Source organism: Pseudochaenichthys georgianus, chromosome 19, assembly GCF_902827115.2.
Source record: "Pseudochaenichthys georgianus chromosome 19, fPseGeo1.2, whole genome shotgun sequence".
NCBI classification, from domain to species: domain Eukaryota; kingdom Metazoa; phylum Chordata; class Actinopteri; order Perciformes; family Channichthyidae; genus Pseudochaenichthys; species Pseudochaenichthys georgianus.
Genome location: NC_047521.1, coordinates 575758 through 593373, shown reverse-complemented (window position 1 = coordinate 593373; position 17616 = coordinate 575758). Strand labels below are relative to the sequence as shown.

Here is a 17616-nt window from a genome sequence, read left to right as displayed (position 1 = left end):
GCCAACATCTCACTCTGAACTCTGTTCAAAACTTGAGAGCCCTGCATATATTTACGTGTGTGTGTGTGTGTGTGTGTGTGTGTGTGTGTGTGTGTGTGTGTGTGTGTGTGTGTGTGTGTGTGTGTGTGTGTGTGTGTGTGTGTGTGTGTGTGTGTGTGTGTGTGTCCGCATCTGTAGCCTGGTATTGTCTCATTATACCGCACTCTCAATGAATTCAAAGTAAATGTGGGGGAACAATGTTCAGCTGATCTAACAGAGATTATAAAATATGACAAAACACTCGACAGCTGATGCAGCTGTTGCCACGTAATAATGAACGGACGTCGCTTTAATATGACCGCTCAGAGGAGAGGAGTTCTCATTTCTTTAAACGTCTGCTGCTTCCCCTCCTCTCTCCTCGGTTCCCCTCCTCGGTCCTCCGCTCACATCTCCTGTGGGCGGGACTAAGTCTCGAGGAGGGGAGTCGAGGAGGGTAAATTTAAGAATTGAGAAGCCTCTAGTGTGTTTGTTTTCCTGCCAATCTACTGTGTGCAGTCCAGTCCAGGAGGGGGAGCTAATGCACCCACTCGGTAGTTGCCAACAGCTACCTCCGAATAAACAGCAGCAGAAGAAGAAGAAGTGTCCGGACATGATTTGCGTAGAGTTTGCCTGATAGCCCAGCCGGTCAGGTAACAACAACACTGTTCCGCCAAAAGAAAATAACCCCATACATAACAGAGACACACATCCTCGTGTACTTCTGATACAGGCTGAGCCGCTGGATAACACTGTCTGGGCATGGAAAGTGGCGGCAAGTGAGGTAAGACAAGTTAAAGAGCTAACTGCTAACTAACCTAACGTTTACCTGTTACCGAATAACATCTTATCTGGATAAGTGTGGCAAAGTGCAGAATACCGTTTTGATAAGGGATACATGTGTGTAGTCTTTAATATTAAACATGATCGCTGGTTGATAGCCACAGAAGTCGTATCACAGTTTAATCTGAGCGGATCACTGTTCACCACAGCTCTCCACGCTGCGTGTAAACAACTCAGACAGACTGTATGTTTCACTAACAGACGGTATGAAAGTATAAACGGGTCTCAAATAAACTCGACATCATATTAATAATGATACATGATACAAATATAAGACTGACAACAAGAACAAGCCACAGAAGTCGTATCACAGTTTATCCTGGGCGGGTCACTCACAGCTCCTCAGCTGAAGACTTCTACATGCTGCTTTCAAACTGTGAGTAAACAACGTGTGCTTCACTTGGAGGCTGTCTGAAGGTGTACACAGGTCTCAGGTGGACTTGGTATCACATTAAGAATGATATTCAGTAATAAGTCTGGCAAAAATAAATGGTTTAAATGATTTATTCAAGCTTGCAATGTTTTGAACACACATCCCCAGTCACCTCGTGTGTCTTTTTGTAGTCCTCGCTGTACGCGTCCGCATATCGGCATCGCAACCACAACCTCACAGACTGGTACTGAATGTGCATCAAAGTGTTCCTATGGAGCCAAATATACCAAAAGATCTATGTAAACGATAGAATAAGCGATCGAAATGTGTATTTCCTGGTTATTCGACAGGCCACCCCCCTGATACATCTGCCTATACCGTTATAGAATATCACCAGTTGTTCGGCCCACATCTTATAAGGTAACAACGTCACACCTGCACAACTTGGTTAGCTAGAGGTAAGTTGTCTAGCTTAGCAAACTCCCTTGTGTTTTACTACATGTTTTTTATTACATTGATGTACAGAACCTGTATATTAGAGTGTATGGTAGCCTACATGTTACAAAAGTAACCTGTTAAATATGCAATACTTAATGTTGAGTGTTGCATGCTACTTACCGTCTCGTTAGATCAAAGTGTGTGTCATGTAACGTCAGTTGATGATTCCACTCTAACTGTGATATAATTACATTTCTGTCTGTGTGTGTGTGTGTGTGTGTGTGTGTGTGTGTGTGTGTGTGTGTGTGTGTGTGTGTGTGTGTGTGTGTGTGTGTGTGTGTGTGTGTGTGTGTGTGTGTGTGTGTGTGTGTGTGTGTGTGTGTGTGTGTGTGTGTGTGTGTGTGTGTGTGTGTGTGTGTGTGTGTGTGTGTGTGTGTGTGTGTGTGTGTGTGTGTGTGTGTGTGTGTGTGTGTGTGTGTGTGTGTGTGTGTGTGTGTGTGTGTGTGTGTGTGTGTGTGTGTGTGTGTGCTCTCAGCCCCAGTGCACTTGTCCCTGAAGCTGGATTAAACAAGTCCCAGTGTCATGCCAGTCCTGGCTATGGCACAGCCTGTGGTTGATCACCAGAAGCGCTTTCAGGCTGCTGTGGATGTCATCCATAACCTCCCTAAGAATGGTACACAGCCATCCCATTATCTCATGTGTGTCAGAAGGTTTGCTGCTGAGCACACAGTCAGTGTCCAACAGAACATCACTCAGAAACTGTTGGTCTAGAGAAGCCAAGTGTAGCAGCCAGCATGTAGTAAGACCTTAATAACTATGTATGGTTTTCTGGATATTTTGAGTTTTATCAAGCAGATCTTTGAATGAAAAGTAGTATCATCAGCATCATTCAATCTCATAATTGAAAACATCAAGTGGAATTCCAGTGTAGCTCTTTGTTAAACATTGCCCCAACATTTGTAATAGAGTTTGGGTTAATGCTGTTTTTACAAAGAAGAGTGACCAGCACATTTTATTGATACATTAACTTGTGACATGTCTGCCATACATCCTCTCCAAACTCCACTTGTGACAAAGTCATATTAACTGAATTGATTCATTTGGCCAGTTAAATCGCTTTAATGTTAAAACATGAACTCTTAGATTTCTGAACACAGCTTAAAGCTCTTTGACCTGAAAGTACATTGAAAATGAGCTTCCTATGATCCTAATAGTCCCTATGTGGGTTCCCTGTAGTCGAGGTAGAAGTCAGCAGACAGTTGAACATTCCTGATAAGGATCTTTGTTTTCTGCAGGCTCCTACCAGCCGTCCTATGAGGTGATGCTGCGTTTCTACAGTCTGTACAAGCAGGCAGTGTGTGGACCCTGTACTGTCCCCCGGCCCGGCTTCTGGGACCCAGTTGGTCGCTACAAATGGTGTGTATGTGTGTGAGTGCTTGAATGTCATTGTGATGAATCAGGTCAGTTTCAGTACCACATACAGGAGCTACTCCGCTTTTACAAGTGCTTGTATTTCCTCTAGCAAAATAAAGGCTAGCTGTTTATACTCTACTTCAGATTTCCATTAGAAAGGTTTCCAGTAAACACTAAAACACACATTTAATAAGTGTCTCTTCATGGAGTTTCTTGTGATCAGTGTACCGTACTTTTCGGACTATAAAGCGCACCTGCATATAAGCCCAGTGTGATACAAATACATTTTTCACTCGTCCAGAATGGACAAAAATTGGGGCCACTTGAATCTTCTTCTTCATCATCGTATTTTACATTTTCCCACGGTTTTTACAACACCGCTAACGTAAGTCAGTTTGTAAACTACGCCCCAAAACTGTGGAACATGTTACCCAACAATATTAGGGAAGCCAATACATTAGGCATTTTTAAAAGGCAGCTTAAAACTTCTCTTTACCAAAGCATTTTACACTATTATACTGCACTATTCTCTGTGATTGACATTGCACTATTTCTCTATGTTTTATTCCCCATGTTTTTATTTTTAATTATTTTATCCCACTTTATGCTTTGCTCTTGCTGCTTGTTTTACACTGATTTGATGTCTTATTTTTTACTGAGGTAAAGCACTTTGAACTGCAATCCCCTGGATGAAAGGTGCTATACAAATAAAGTTATTATTATTATATTTATAGCCTATAGGCCTAGCGCTTTTCTACAACTCAAAGACGCTTGCACGCTTACACATGTCCTGCAACACACATGCTGCAGCTGCTCACTGTTTGTAAAAGTAAATAAATAATGTAGCTACTTTCTATACCCTGCTTCATAAACAATACTGACATCCCTGTGCTCCTCCGAGTCTGGGGGTTGATAGAGATTTTGTTGGACAACTGGTCCGCTTTCCAAATCTCCGCGCATCCCTAACAAGCTGGTTATCATACAGGAAGGAATCCAGTTAAAAACAATAATCTATTTTAATGGTAATATAACAATGCAATACAATGAATACATTACCATACAAAGCCGAGAGAGAGAGAGAGAGAGCATTACCCATCCAAAACGGTGACATCTGGAGAGAACATTTTGAAAGTTTGTACAAAGACATACCAATAAATCTAATAAATTCAAATCAGTGTATTACAAAAGAGAAACTCCAAACATTAGAAGAAACTATTAAAGACAACCAAAACCCTCTTGATTTCCCAATGACTTGGGAAGAATTGACCACACAGACACAATCTCTCCGGCCAAGGAAAGCTTGTGGCCCAGACAACATTAAAAATGAAATGCTCCGATGCAGCACCCCAGAGATGCAGGGTACAGTGTTAAAGCTGTTCAATATCGTATTGCAGTCAGGATGTTTTCCTGACATCTGGTGCAAAGGGCTCATTTCCCCCATTCATAAGAGTGGAGACAAATCAGACCCTAATAACTACCGTGGCATCTGTGTCAGCAGCTGTCTGGGGACATTATTCTGTAGCATTCTAAATAAAAGAATACAAGATTTCCTTAACCAACAATCCATCTTGAGTCAAAATCAAATTGGCTTCCTTCCAAAACACCGCACCACCGACCATGTGTGTACCCTTCACACTTTAGTTAACAAACATGTACACCAAACACAACATGGTAAAATATTCACTTGTTTCATTGATTTCAAAAAAGCTTTGGACTCTATTTGGCACGAAGGGCTCTATTATAGACTTCTACATTGTGGTATAGGGGGCAAAATGTACGATCTGGTTAAATCAATGTATTTAGAGAATAAATGTGCTGTTAAAATTGGAGACAAACAAACTGAATTCTTCACCCAGAGAAGAGGCGTTCGTCAGGGTTGCAATTTAAGTCCCACTTTATTTAATATATATATAAATGAACTTGCTGTTCAGTTGGATCACTGTGCTGCTCCTGGCCTCTCCCTCCGAGAGAGAGAGAGAGAGAGAGAGAGATATGCTGCTCCTGGCCTCTCCCTCCTAGATAGAGAGGTGAAGTGTCTGCTTTATGCTGATGACCTTGTTCTGCTGTCTCCTACTGAACAAGGACTCCAGCAGCAGCTGGACATAGTAGACCAGTACTGTAAGGACTGGGCCCTGGCAGTCAATATGAAGAAAACTAATGTCATGGTTTTCCAAAAACGCCCCAGATGTCAGGAGAACAAATACCAGTTTACCATAAACAATCATATCATCGAACATAGTATGAGTTACACCTACCTCGGTTTAACCATAACAGCATCGGGAAGTTTCAACATGGCAGAATGCACTCAAAGAAAAAGCCAGAAGAGCTCTAAATGCAATTAAGAGAACATTTTATAATGTCCAAATTCCAGTTAAAATCTGGAGCATCTCTTTGGAACAAAACAAGTGGTCGCCATGGAAACTGTCCAGCAGGCAAAAAATAACTTCTCAGCTCTCAGAGCAGAGGGAAGAGAGATTGTATATCCTGCTAAATGCAAGAGTGTAAATGCAAAGGACAAACACAAGGAGAAGACACTGTGTGGAAACCCAGAGGTCCTCTTCACTGACTATGCCCAACAAAGAGAAGGAAGGAAGAAGAACAACCTCATATTCTTCACTGACTCCATCTACATCTGGAAAGATACTCTGTGCAGCAAGTATGCACACGTCTCCAGAGAGGGCATCGGCTCAGGAGGCAGATTAAAAATCTGTAAAGATGAACACCTTGACAAAGATGACCCTCTGCTCACCATCACATACTACACCAAAGGAAAGGTCATGGTCCAAGGGAATGAAGCCAACCTGGAGTCATTCCAAGAGGCATTCCCCCTGTTGAAAGCTGAGGTGGACACAAAGAGGATCAATGTCCCCTCTGATGTCCCCTCTGGTGTCCCCTCTGACAGCGAAGGTGATGAGAGCCCAATAGAGAATCCCAACACCTTGTCCATCTCTGCCCCTCCCACACCGGCCAGCTCCAACAATCGGCTGAAGGAGAGTGTGGCCCTGCTGGAGCTGGACTTTGCAGAATTCAAAGAGCGGACCCAGGCCAGGCAGTCTGGTCCCCCAGACAACACTCTGCAGCAGCTTAAAGAGGACCTCCAGCAGCTCAAGAGCCACAACGAGGCCTTGGCATCTGACCTCAGAGGAAGTGTAGAGGCACTCAAACAGGAGAACAGTGTGCTCCGTGTTCAGTTAGCCAAGGTGAGGGAGGATGCTGAGTGTAGAGAGAAGAGCTTCACCAGGCAGGTCCAGCACGTGAGGGAGGATGCTGAGTGTAGAGAGAAGAGCTTCACCAGGCAGGTCCAGCACCTGAGGGAGGATGCTGAGTGTAGAGAGAAGAGCTTCACCAGGCAGGTCCAGCACCTGACAGAGAAACTCTCATCAGTCCTCACAATGACGAGCAGAGAGACACAGACTCTCCCTGCCAGTGTCCTTGGCCCACCCTCTCTGCTCAGCACCCAGCCCAACAACACCCTGGCCCCTCCTGATACACCCACACAGCCAGCTGCCCACAGCCAGCTCTGCCCACCCCAGCCTCCCTCTACTCAGCCTGAAGAACAAGACCCACAAGTGGTCCTGCTGACTGACTCAAACGGGAAGTTCCTGGACCCAAGAAAGCTTTTTCCTGATAAAAAGGTGCTGTCTAAACACTGCAGCACCACAGGCCAGGCCATGAAGCTGTTGAAGAAGGAGACCCTCAGGAGCCCTCAGTACCTGGTGATCCACACGGGAACAAATGACCTGCACACCCTCCGTAGGGACACTGCTGAGGCAGTGAGGAAAATGGCGGAGCAGGCCAGTAAGGAATTCCCCGACACCCGCATTGTGGTCTCCACCCTGCTGCCTAGGACAGACACCCCTCCTCATGTCATCCATGACATTAATATGGAGATCAGAAAAGGATGTGCCACCTTACCAAATGTCCACCTGGCCCTCCACTCAACCATTGGCCCCTGGGACCTCTATGATGGACTCCACCTACACAGAGAGAGGGTGGGGATATTTGCAAAGACCCTCAAAGATGCAGCCCTGGGACGCACCCCTCCCACCCCCTCCTCTAGAGGCCCAATAGACCCTCCCAGACCGCTTCCTCCCCATCACCACCCCAGGATCACCACCCCTGCTGTGAGGAGACACAACAGCTCAGCCTGGACCTCCCACTCCCCACGCCCCCAACACACCCAGAGGAGGCTACTTTCACCCAGCTCAACACCTGCACAACATCAGCAGCAGAGATATGCAGCAACAGCTGCTCCTCGTCTCCCTCCCCGCCTACAGCAGCGGAGCTATGCTGCAGTTGTAGCCCAGCCTGCTGCCACCCTCCCTCCCCCTGCTACCTCTGAACTGGGAGACATCAGGATAATGCTGCACACCCTGTGCACCCGACTTCTGAAAATTGGAGACAAACAAACTGAATTCTTCACCCAGAGAAGAGGCGTTCGTCAGGGTTATAAATGAACTTGCTGTTCAGTTGGATCACTGTGCTGCTCCTGGCCTCTCCCTCCTAGATAGAGAGGTGAAGTGTCTGCTTTATGCTGATGACCTTGTTCTGCTGTCTCCTACTGAACAAGGACTCCAGCAGCAGCTGGACATAGTAGACCAGTACTGTAAGGACTGGGCCCTGGCAGTCAATATGAAGAAAACTAATGTCATGGTTTTCCAAAAACGCCCCAGATGTCAGGAGAACAAATACCAGTTTACCATAAACAATCATATCATCGAACATAGTATGAGTTACACCTACCTCGGTTTAACCATAACAGCATCGGGAAGTTTCAACATGGCAGTGAATGCACTCAAAGAAAAAGCCAGAAGAGCTCTAAATGCAATTAAGAGAACATTTTATAATGTCCAAATTCCAGTTAAAATCTGGCTCAAAATCTTTGATAGTGTGATCCAGCCCATTGCGCTGTACGGTAGTGAAGTATGGGGTCCACTCAGGCACCAGAGCTATGCCCGCTGGGACAAACATCCAGCAGAGTCTTTACATGCAGAATTCTGCAGATACATTTTACGTGTTCAGAGAAAAACACCAACAAATGCATGTAGAGCAGAATTAGGCAGATACCCACTGATCATCAACACTCAAGAGAGAGCACTAACATTCTTTAACCACCTTAGATCCAGCCCCCGAGACACCCTCCACTCCAAAGCCCTCCAGAGCCAAGAGCTGACCCCAGAAAAGAGTCCCCTATGGCAGCTGGTGCTGAGGCTAGCTGCCCCCTCTCAGAGCCACTCTGACCAGTCTCTCAGCAGCACTACTCTCCAAACACCAATCGCAGTCAAACGCATTATAGCACAATGTACGACAGGTGAGACCGAGACAGAGATGCACTTCCTCCTGAAGTGCCAAACATTCAACGAAGTAAGGAGCGTTTACTGGAACAAGTTGAACTCTGTAATCCCAGGTTTCAAGGAGGTTGATGACCTCTCAAGACTGAGAGTACTCCTAGGAGAAGGAGACACACACACACACACACACACACACACACAAATGTAATTATATCACTGTATATATCATCAATAATATGTAAACATTTGAAATGTAGAGAGAGAGAGAGAGAGAGAGAGAGAGAGAGAGAGAGAGAGAGAGAGAGAGAGAGAGAGAGAGAGAGAGAGAGAGAGAGAGAGAGAGAGAGGAGAGATAGAGCGAGAGAGAGCGTGATACTCACGATCTCACCTCTCGCTCTCTCTCTCGCTCTCTCTAATCTCTCTCTCTCGCTCTCTCTCTCTCTCTCTACTCTCTCGCCTCTCATTCTCTCTTATCTCTCTGTTCATCTCTCTCTCGGTCCTGTCTCTTACTCCTTTCTTCTCTACCTCCCCCCGTCGGAGTGAAAAACTAACATTTCTAAAGGAACAATGGCGGACACGTACATTTTGGCAGCTAAACATACATTTCAAATGTTTACATATTATTGATGATATATATACAGTGATATAATTACATTTCAACGTGTGTGTCATTCACTGTCCCTCAGGTTGTGGCATGTGTATACATATTGGGCAGCAAGGTGTGCCTTGTCTCCTTCTCCTAGCAGTACTCTCAGTCTTGAGAGGTCATCAACCAGCTCTTCCTGCTGGAGCCCGCCGCTTAAAGGTGGCGGGCGCGGACAGGTCATAGAGCCCGTAGTGTTAAAGGTGGTTAATTTTACCTGTAAAATCCATAGATTTAGGAGGTTCCCTAGTGGCCGTTAGGCTGTACAAACAAAATGAGAGAGAGAGTATATATAGCAAATATGATTAAACCTGCAGTATGATAATAGTGCTTCTTCTTTGAATCAATTAATACATAACATATAATAACATAGGACAAGAAGAAATGTCATCAACTATCTGGACCAGCTCTTCAAATAGATAGATTTTTCTCTTACTTACACTATATTAGCAACAGACCAACTTAACAAGGACATACTCTTTAATTGCACCCTTTTGTTTAGAAAGAATATGTTTGGTTTTTCTTTTAATGAAGATATTCTACCCTAAACACAATTTTCAAATGAGTACCATCCCAAAATATGTAGGTGTCTCTCCACCACAACCTACGTCCCTAAAGTAATGATTACTATCTGAAACGTGAGGTATAGGGACGCTATGATTGCCGGTATTTACATGTTTGTGTTGGTTATTGTGTCTTACTGCAGCACTCTGGTCCAGGAGAAGCTTCACAGTAGCAATCTAACCTTTGATGTCATAAAAGCATAGATGACACAGTTTAAATCTTTTCCATGTTTGCATATAAATACGATTTTTGAAGTAAGATTGTCCAACATTCAAATGACCGTCAACATTAAGCTTCGTGTCAAAGGGTTTGTTTTATCAGATGTGATGTAAAGGTTTTGTGTGTGTGTGTGTGTGTGTGTTCTCTCTCAGCCCCAGTGCACTTGTCCCTGAAGCTGGATTAATGCAATTCTTAATGTTGAGTGTTGCATGCTACATACCGTCTCGTTAGATCAAAGTGTGTGTGTGTGTGTGTGTGTGTGTGTGTGTGTAGGGATGTGTGGTGCCGGCTGGGGGGGATGAACACTGAGAGCGCCATGGCCGCATACGTGGACGAGATGAAGAAAGTAGCACAGGAGGTACCTTTTATAACAACCATTTCATTCACATATTTTAACTGAACATTTCTGGCGTGATAGCATTTGCAGATGAAGAAAAGGATATCCCCATTAAATATATACATATTTTTTAAATGAAGAGTAAGAGCTGAAATCCCAGTTAGACTCAGTCAACTCAGCTAACTAGCTGCTAACAATATTTATTTTTATTTAGGTCTGGTGATAAATAGTTTTTTAACTCTTGACTTGAATCAATTCACAATAAACTTGTGAATATGAAGTGAGGCATCATAATAAAATACAAATAAAAGCTGGAATTATCAGTTCAGAGATGATTAAAAGTGTCCTCTGGCTCTTCAGGTCATCGACAGCGTTTCCATGAACGAGAAGACGGCCTCGCTCTTCCACCACTTTGAGCCGCTCTACCTGGTGATGGACGACATGCCACGGCCCCCAGAGGAGCTGCTCACTCTCAGAGAAGGTCAGGCATATCTGCTGTCACGTTATCATCAGAATATTTGATTGAAATAACATCTGCTCGCGTCAGTGCACTCCTCATCTGATAAGTTGACCAATAATATTTATGGTGAACTGATTCTAACAAGTTGTGTTATGAAGGTTTTTATGCATGTAAACGGTCTGCAGAGTCAAAACCCCACAAAGTACACCCTGTAGCAAGTAAAACTCTAACACAGAAAAGACCTGTCTATGCTGCCCCAAAACGCCTTGTTCGAGATTTCTCATTTGCCATTGTTTTCTTCCTGGGTTCTCCGATGTGTCAATACCATAGACTGTATATATAAATGGACGTAGGGTCCGTGACGTCACCCATAGGAATCTGCAGAGAAGCCCTTAGTAGGCGGAGTCGGCCACTAACGGCTCGACAGTGACGTCAGAGTTCAACTCCCGCCTGTTCCAGCCTGCTCCAAATAAGGGCAAAGAGGCGGAGCCGAGGCGGGACCTGCTGCCACCGAGCTGGAAGTTCCAGAGCTAGCTGAAGCTACCAAGCTAAGCTAACATGCTCCCCATCTGCATACTGCCGTCGGATTTTACGTTTCTAAGGTAAGCGGACATAAAACTATTCAGCAAAACTATAAATAATAATCTAAGTTATTGAGTTTTTAGCATAATACTTCAGAATCTTAAAACCCCTTAATGTTTGTATGCAATTGTGCTAAATTCAACACTGGAATCAAGCAAATATTAATATGTTTGCATGACATTAGTTATTTGTATTTTGATATCACTTAACTACACGTTTAATACATTTAAGTCAAGCTAAGGTACATGTGATGGTAGCTAGTTAGTGCTCTTACCTGTGAGGCCTCCTCCAAACAGCATAATAACCAGACTGTATCATTAAAACTAAGTACCAGTTCTAGATCCTTGACTTTAGACAAACAATTCAAAAGACAACATGTATTTAAAGACCAATCTTTGTGCCTCTTAACCTGAGATATTAGTTATACAGTAATAGTATTATATAGCAACTCAACAGTCAACTTTATGTTTCTTATTGTCTAAAGCATTTATTATTTTCATTTTCCCCCTCTCATATTCAGCGTGGTGTCCAGAGAGCTGCAGAGACTTCAGGGAGAAACCTCCGTGTGATGGACATTCAGTCTGTTGGTTTGGAGAGGACTGAGGGTCTTTCCTCTGCGAGGAGGACCAGGCCTGATGGAGGAGCCCATGCTGGGCAAAGCTGATACCAACTGCACAGGCCTAGTCTGTCACTTTATTTGACTAAATGTGTTTACTTATAAATGTAATAGGTTTACACCTTCTGTCCATATGTGCTTTTTATTTAAAACATTTGATTAACTTTTGGTTCACATTTCAATAAATTGTATTTGTATTTGCATTCCTTTCGTCCATTATTCTTACTGAAAATGTTAGATTACACATTCACATCTGACTGAAGATTGGCCCCATTTATTTGTGATGTCGCTCTGCGGTACAAGGCACAAGCAATGTGAAGCTCATAAAGTGAGGCGAATAGAAATAATCAGCTGATGAAGTGTAGGTGCATTCGATCAGCTGACTGTTTTTACAATAAAAGTAGTTTCTTAGTGGTCTTAAAATCTCATAACATCAGCTTTTAATGTTCCTCTTGGATGTTCTTCTTGACCCTCAGAGAAGGAGAAAATGTCGTGTCTTTCAGGCATGTCCTTTCCTAACAAAAATGACATATTATTGCAGAACAAGTGTGTTATTTATGAAAGCAGTGTGTTTGTGTGTTTAGGGGCTGTAGATATCATTATTTTGTAATTGTAAAGTTTTTTTTTTATTTCAACAGTGAGCTACAAAGACAATCAGAGAATGAACAGTATGAAGTTCATCAACATTGAAATATATGTTATTATCAAAATAATATTGAACTTTTATCAAAACGTAGTGCAACTGTAGAAGCTTGCTCTGTTGTCTCACTGAAAGAATAACTTTTACCACGTTTTTTTACAGACAATATTGAGAGATAAATAGTAGCAGTTCTCACTATGTGTTAAATATCTTTGCCTTCAATACATTAAATTAGAAAGCTGACAAAATCATAGTGCTTGTTGACATCTAAATGTAACTTTTTGCATGGAATAAACCCTCAACTTAACTGATGTGTAGGTGATCTAGTATTTAGTATTGTTTATTGGAATGTATATCAGTGTGTATTCAAGTCAATACTTCATTCATTTAAACCAATATCTTTCTTGATTCTTTGTACAGTATGAAAAAAGAGTCTTTGTACCTGAGCTGAAGTTCACTGCTGTGAGGAGTCCAGTTCTGTCTCTCACTCTCTGGTCCAGCCTGTCTGCATCACCTGGACACCTTAAACAAACAGATATATATGTAAAGTACCATGTGTACAAACAATATAACTGATTCTCTTCTGTTGAACATGTTGGATTGTGTATTGTCCGAGTCAGGGTCCTTTTTATTTTACTGTAACTTTGGAAGTTGTGTTACCAATGCTTACTGTTTATTTGATACCCATTTGGTAATGCAATTAATAAAAACAATAAGGTTTGGGTTCGTTCTTCAGATGACTGTGACGTTAACGTGTAAGCTCGATAATGAACTCCAGCTCAATCAACCATATTGTAATATCTAAGTAATCATCTTGAAATATGACATTAATAATTGTAATATACACACATCTTATTGTGAGGTTGATTTCACATACACTACTTCAACATTAGCTTGTCTACATACTTGAGCATAGCCAATTTAAATTAACCTTAAGATGCATACAGTTCTACCTATATAATAAAATATCTCTAAGTTACAAGGATGTAACCTTATTTTATCAACCTCAAACAGAAGCCGTTTGTTCAACAGTATTATCCCACTTAACGCTTAACACTTGTCTATTTCGTTTTAACTTTTATATACAGTCTATGATTTTAACTTGGAGGCTACGATTAGCATCGTTAGCACCGATGTAGCTACCACTATCTTACATGCTAACCCAAGCCTTACCATTCATTACGTAGCTGATTAAAATCATTAACACATAAATAAAGCACTCGAATTTTACTTGCCGCATTCATGCACCGTCTGTTTTAACCGCAGAGTGAGTCACAATAGTCCGATATATAAGCATGAAGAACAAACAACCACGGCCGGCTACAAGTTGTGTTTCCTGGATGAGCTGAGCAGGCAGAGTCCCTGTAGCTAGCTTCACGGAGCAGCTAGCAGAGAGACAAGAAGCAGCGGCAGGCACTTGACAGAGCCGTCACTCAATGTGACCACGTCCTAATTTATGCACAAACGTTAAGACCTAATATAAATAAAAGGGTCGCGTTAGAAAACAATTCACTCACAGATCCATAATCATGAAGGTGGAATCTAACTATATCGATAATACAAATGTATGGAGCCAGGGGTAGAAACATGTTTTTTTCTGCTGTAAAATTGGGCATTTTAACATGGGGGTCTATGGAAATCGCTCCTTTCTGCAGCCATCGCCTATCGGCCCATATATGAACTGCAGTGTGTGGCACTTCCGTATTGGCTTCCCGGCTCTTCCCCAGAGTTTGCCGCTTGGTCAATACCCAGAGGCCACACCCTCCATGGGAGCCTGCCTGCAGACCTCCACTCTCAGGACAGTTCCGGTGCAGACCTCCACTCTCAGGACACCTCCACTGTCAGTACAGGAAGTGGCGATTCTGACGCGTTTTTTTCCCGCCCACCGAAGGACTCGTTTGATGGAAGTTTTCAAATCACAATGGAGCCTCATCACGGAGGTGATGAGTCCGACCACCGTGCACTTTGGGTCGGCCTTGGTCAAGCCCTTTTGACCCCCCAGCCTGGTTCTCGTAAAAGTTTTTCGCTCAAATGACACCATGGAGGAATGTAACGGGAGTTGACAGGGGACTCTGCCCTCCTCACGAGTGCCTATTTTCGGACACTTTTTTTCACTTTTCCCCGGTTTTATTATTTGTTTGGCTATTTCACCCGGGGACATTGCCCGGTCTCGGGTGTCCCCCCACGGCCTGTGTCCAGCCCCCACCCCCCCCCCCCCCACACGCATCCATATATTAACGGATTTTGACAATTTGTGTTGCATTTTTCTCCTCTCCTCTCACTGATCGAATGGCCAACGCGACCTACTGCCGGAGGGCCTCCGCGCCGGCCGACCAAGACGCACCGTCCAGGGGTCCCACGGGTGCAGCGGGGTGGAGGTTCCCAGCTGGAACCTCCCCAGCTCCGCCGCGGTGCACCCGGCAAACACGGTTGTTTCTCGAACCTTCCACTGTTGTCTAGCGGGTGTAACTAAAATACAAGATGTTGTAGCGCCAGGAAAAGGGAGTCGGAGGCGGTGTATTCAGAACGGAGTTCCAATCTTTATTATCCATTTAGTTATAGAGAGGTCAACACAACGTCTGCTCTGCTTAACGAGCTAGCAGGAATGAGGGCTAACTCTACAGGTGTTCCCACTAAAAGGTCCGTGTGGCAACACAATAAGAGAGGTGAATTATGTCCAATGACGTGTCACCACACAAGCCCCCCCAGAATTCACGTATAAACAAAATCCGTATGGCGGGGAGGAACAATCCGCCTGCCCCCACGAGACCTGCGCACCGGAGTCGGTACAGCGACCTCCGCCCGTGCGGCCCCTGACAGAGGAGGGACCGGAACAAAAGGTCCACACTCCCTGACAGGAATCAAAGCCGGGGGACGGCCCCGTCTCGGCGGCCGAGCCAGCACCACCGGCCGATCCACGTCCAAGTGAGCAGCCTTCACCCGGTCAACCGAGACGTGCTCAGCCTTACCGCCCATGTCGACCACCAGGTGTTTTTCACCGTGTTCCAAAACCCGGAAAGGTCCGTCGTAAGGGGGCTGCAGGGGGCCTCTGTGTGCGTCGTGACGGATGAAGACGTGCCCAGCTGAGCGTAGCTCCGCGGGAACTTGAGACCCCGACGCACCGTGCTGAGTAGTCGGGACTGGAGCGAAAGCCTCCGCCGCGTCACGCAGAAAAACTCGCTGGGCCGTGGCAGACCAGGGAGCTGACGCATTTGGGAGGAAATCCCCCGGAACTCTCAGCGGCTGACCGTAGACCATCTCCGCTGTAGAACACTGCAGATCTTCCTTAGGTGCGGTCCTCAGGCCCAGCATCACCCAGGGCAGCTTGTCGACCCAGTTACCGTCCGTAAGGCCGGCCTTGAGGGACGCCTTCATGGAGCGATGAAAGCGCTCGCAGAGGCCGTTAGCCTGAGGGTGGTAAGCGGTAGTCCTGTGCAGCTTGACCCCCAAACCGCTTGCCACAGCGTTCCAGAGCTCGGACGTGAACTGAGAGCCCCTGTCTGAGGAAATGTCTGACGGGGTGCCAAAACGACAAACCCACATTGCAATGAAGGCCCGGGCAACGTCTGCGGCTGATGTCGAAACGAGCGGAACTGCCTCCGGCCAACGGGTCGTTCTGTCCACCATGGTGAGGAGGTAGGAAAACCCCTGAGAGGAAGGCAACGAACCCACCAGGTCAATGTTGACATGATCAAACCTCCTCTCAGGCACCAGGAAACGCTCCAACGGGGCCTTCGTGTGGCGGTGCACCTTAGCGCGTTGACAAGCCACGCACTCCCTGGCCCAAGTCCTCACATCCTTTTTCAGCCCATGCCAGACAAACTTCGCGGCCACCAAGCGCACCGAAGGTTTAACGCCGGGGTGTGATAGGCCGTGCACCGCCTCGAACACAGAGTGCCTCCAGCTGGCAGGGACGACAGGCCGCGCCAGGCCCGTGGAAACGTCACACAGGAGGGTAATGCCCGCGTCGCCGAACACTACGTCCTCCAAGCGCAGCCCCGCGCCCTCCACCTTCAGAGCCTGGACGCCGGGATCTGTGACCTGGTCCGCCGCCATGCGAGTATAGTCCAGGCCCAACTGGACGGCACCGATGACGACTCTGGAGAGGCAATCAGCAACCAGGTTCGACTTGCCAGCCACGTGCTTAATGTCCGTAGTGAACTCTGATATGTAGGAAAGCTGCCGCTATCTCATTATTATGACTTTTTATCTCATAATTATGACTTTTTATCTCATTATTTCGACTTTCTTATCTCATAATTATGACTTTTTATCTCATTATTTCGACTTTTTTATCTCATAATTATGACTTTTTATCTCATTATTATGACTTTTTATCTCATAATTTCGACTTTCTTATCTCATAATTATGACTTTTTATCTCATAATTTCGACTTTTTTATCTCATAATTATGACTTTTCATGGGGATTTTATTTTTTTCAAGTGGCGGAAATGGGCTTCCATATATAGATAATAAGTGTCAGTGCTATTTAATGTTGTATTAGCGTGCATTTCCTGTTCGGAAAGTGGTGCTGTACTGAGAGTAAACAATACAAGGTGTCCCTATTTTTATATATATCTATATACTTTATGTATATAATAAATGTCAGTACGATTTTATTTTGTATTTGCGTGCATTTCCTGTTCGGAAAGTGGCGCTGCGGCTTTACTGATAGTAACTACAATACAAGGTGTCTATATATCTATATATATATATATATATACATATGTATATAATAAGTGTCACGATCCGATTTTATTTTGTATTTGCGTGCATTCCTGTTTGGAAAGTGGCACTGTACTGATAGTGGTGATTTTATTTTGGAATTCTTAACGTGCACTTCCTGTACTGACAGTGGAGGTGTCCTGAGAGTGGAGGTCTGCATCGGAACTGTCCTGAGAGTGGAGGTCTGCAGGCCCTCTCACACCCTCTGCCAGCAGAACATATATACTGTTGGAAGCTCAGGTTCAGTTCAAAACTGTATCCAGTCATGCCAACGAGGGTCTATTTCCTATATTGTGAGGGGAAATCTTCAATGCATGCCTTACCGAGGGCAGAACCACGACAAAGTCATTGGTTGAAATTTATTTGTAACACTGTTCCTTCAGATGTTCGAGCCGGTATTTTACTGTGTGCGCAGCATTTCACGGACCAAAGCTTCACAAACCTTTCAGCGATTC

The 17616-nt window shown here is 44.7% G+C and overlaps 1 protein-coding gene across 2 annotated transcripts in view; it reads left to right on the top strand.

Moving 5' to 3' along the window:
- The first annotated feature begins 424 nt into the window (after positions 1–424).
- acbd4 (acyl-CoA binding domain containing 4) overlaps positions 425–17616 on the top strand; it is a 48963-nt gene continuing 31771 nt past the window's right edge. The window contains exons 1-5 of one of the 2 annotated variants that reach the window (XM_034107653.2): positions 428–799; positions 2205–2342; positions 2965–3085; positions 10073–10157; positions 10497–10617. In XM_034107653.2, coding sequence (XP_033963544.1) covers positions 2252–2342; positions 2965–3085; positions 10073–10157; positions 10497–10617 — 418 coding nt within the window. In that variant the 5' untranslated portion in view covers positions 428–799; positions 2205–2251. Of the gene's footprint in view, positions 800–2204; positions 2343–2964; positions 3086–10072; positions 10158–10496; positions 10618–17616 lie in introns of both variants that reach the window. The other variant, XM_034107654.2, reaches the window with a different exon arrangement.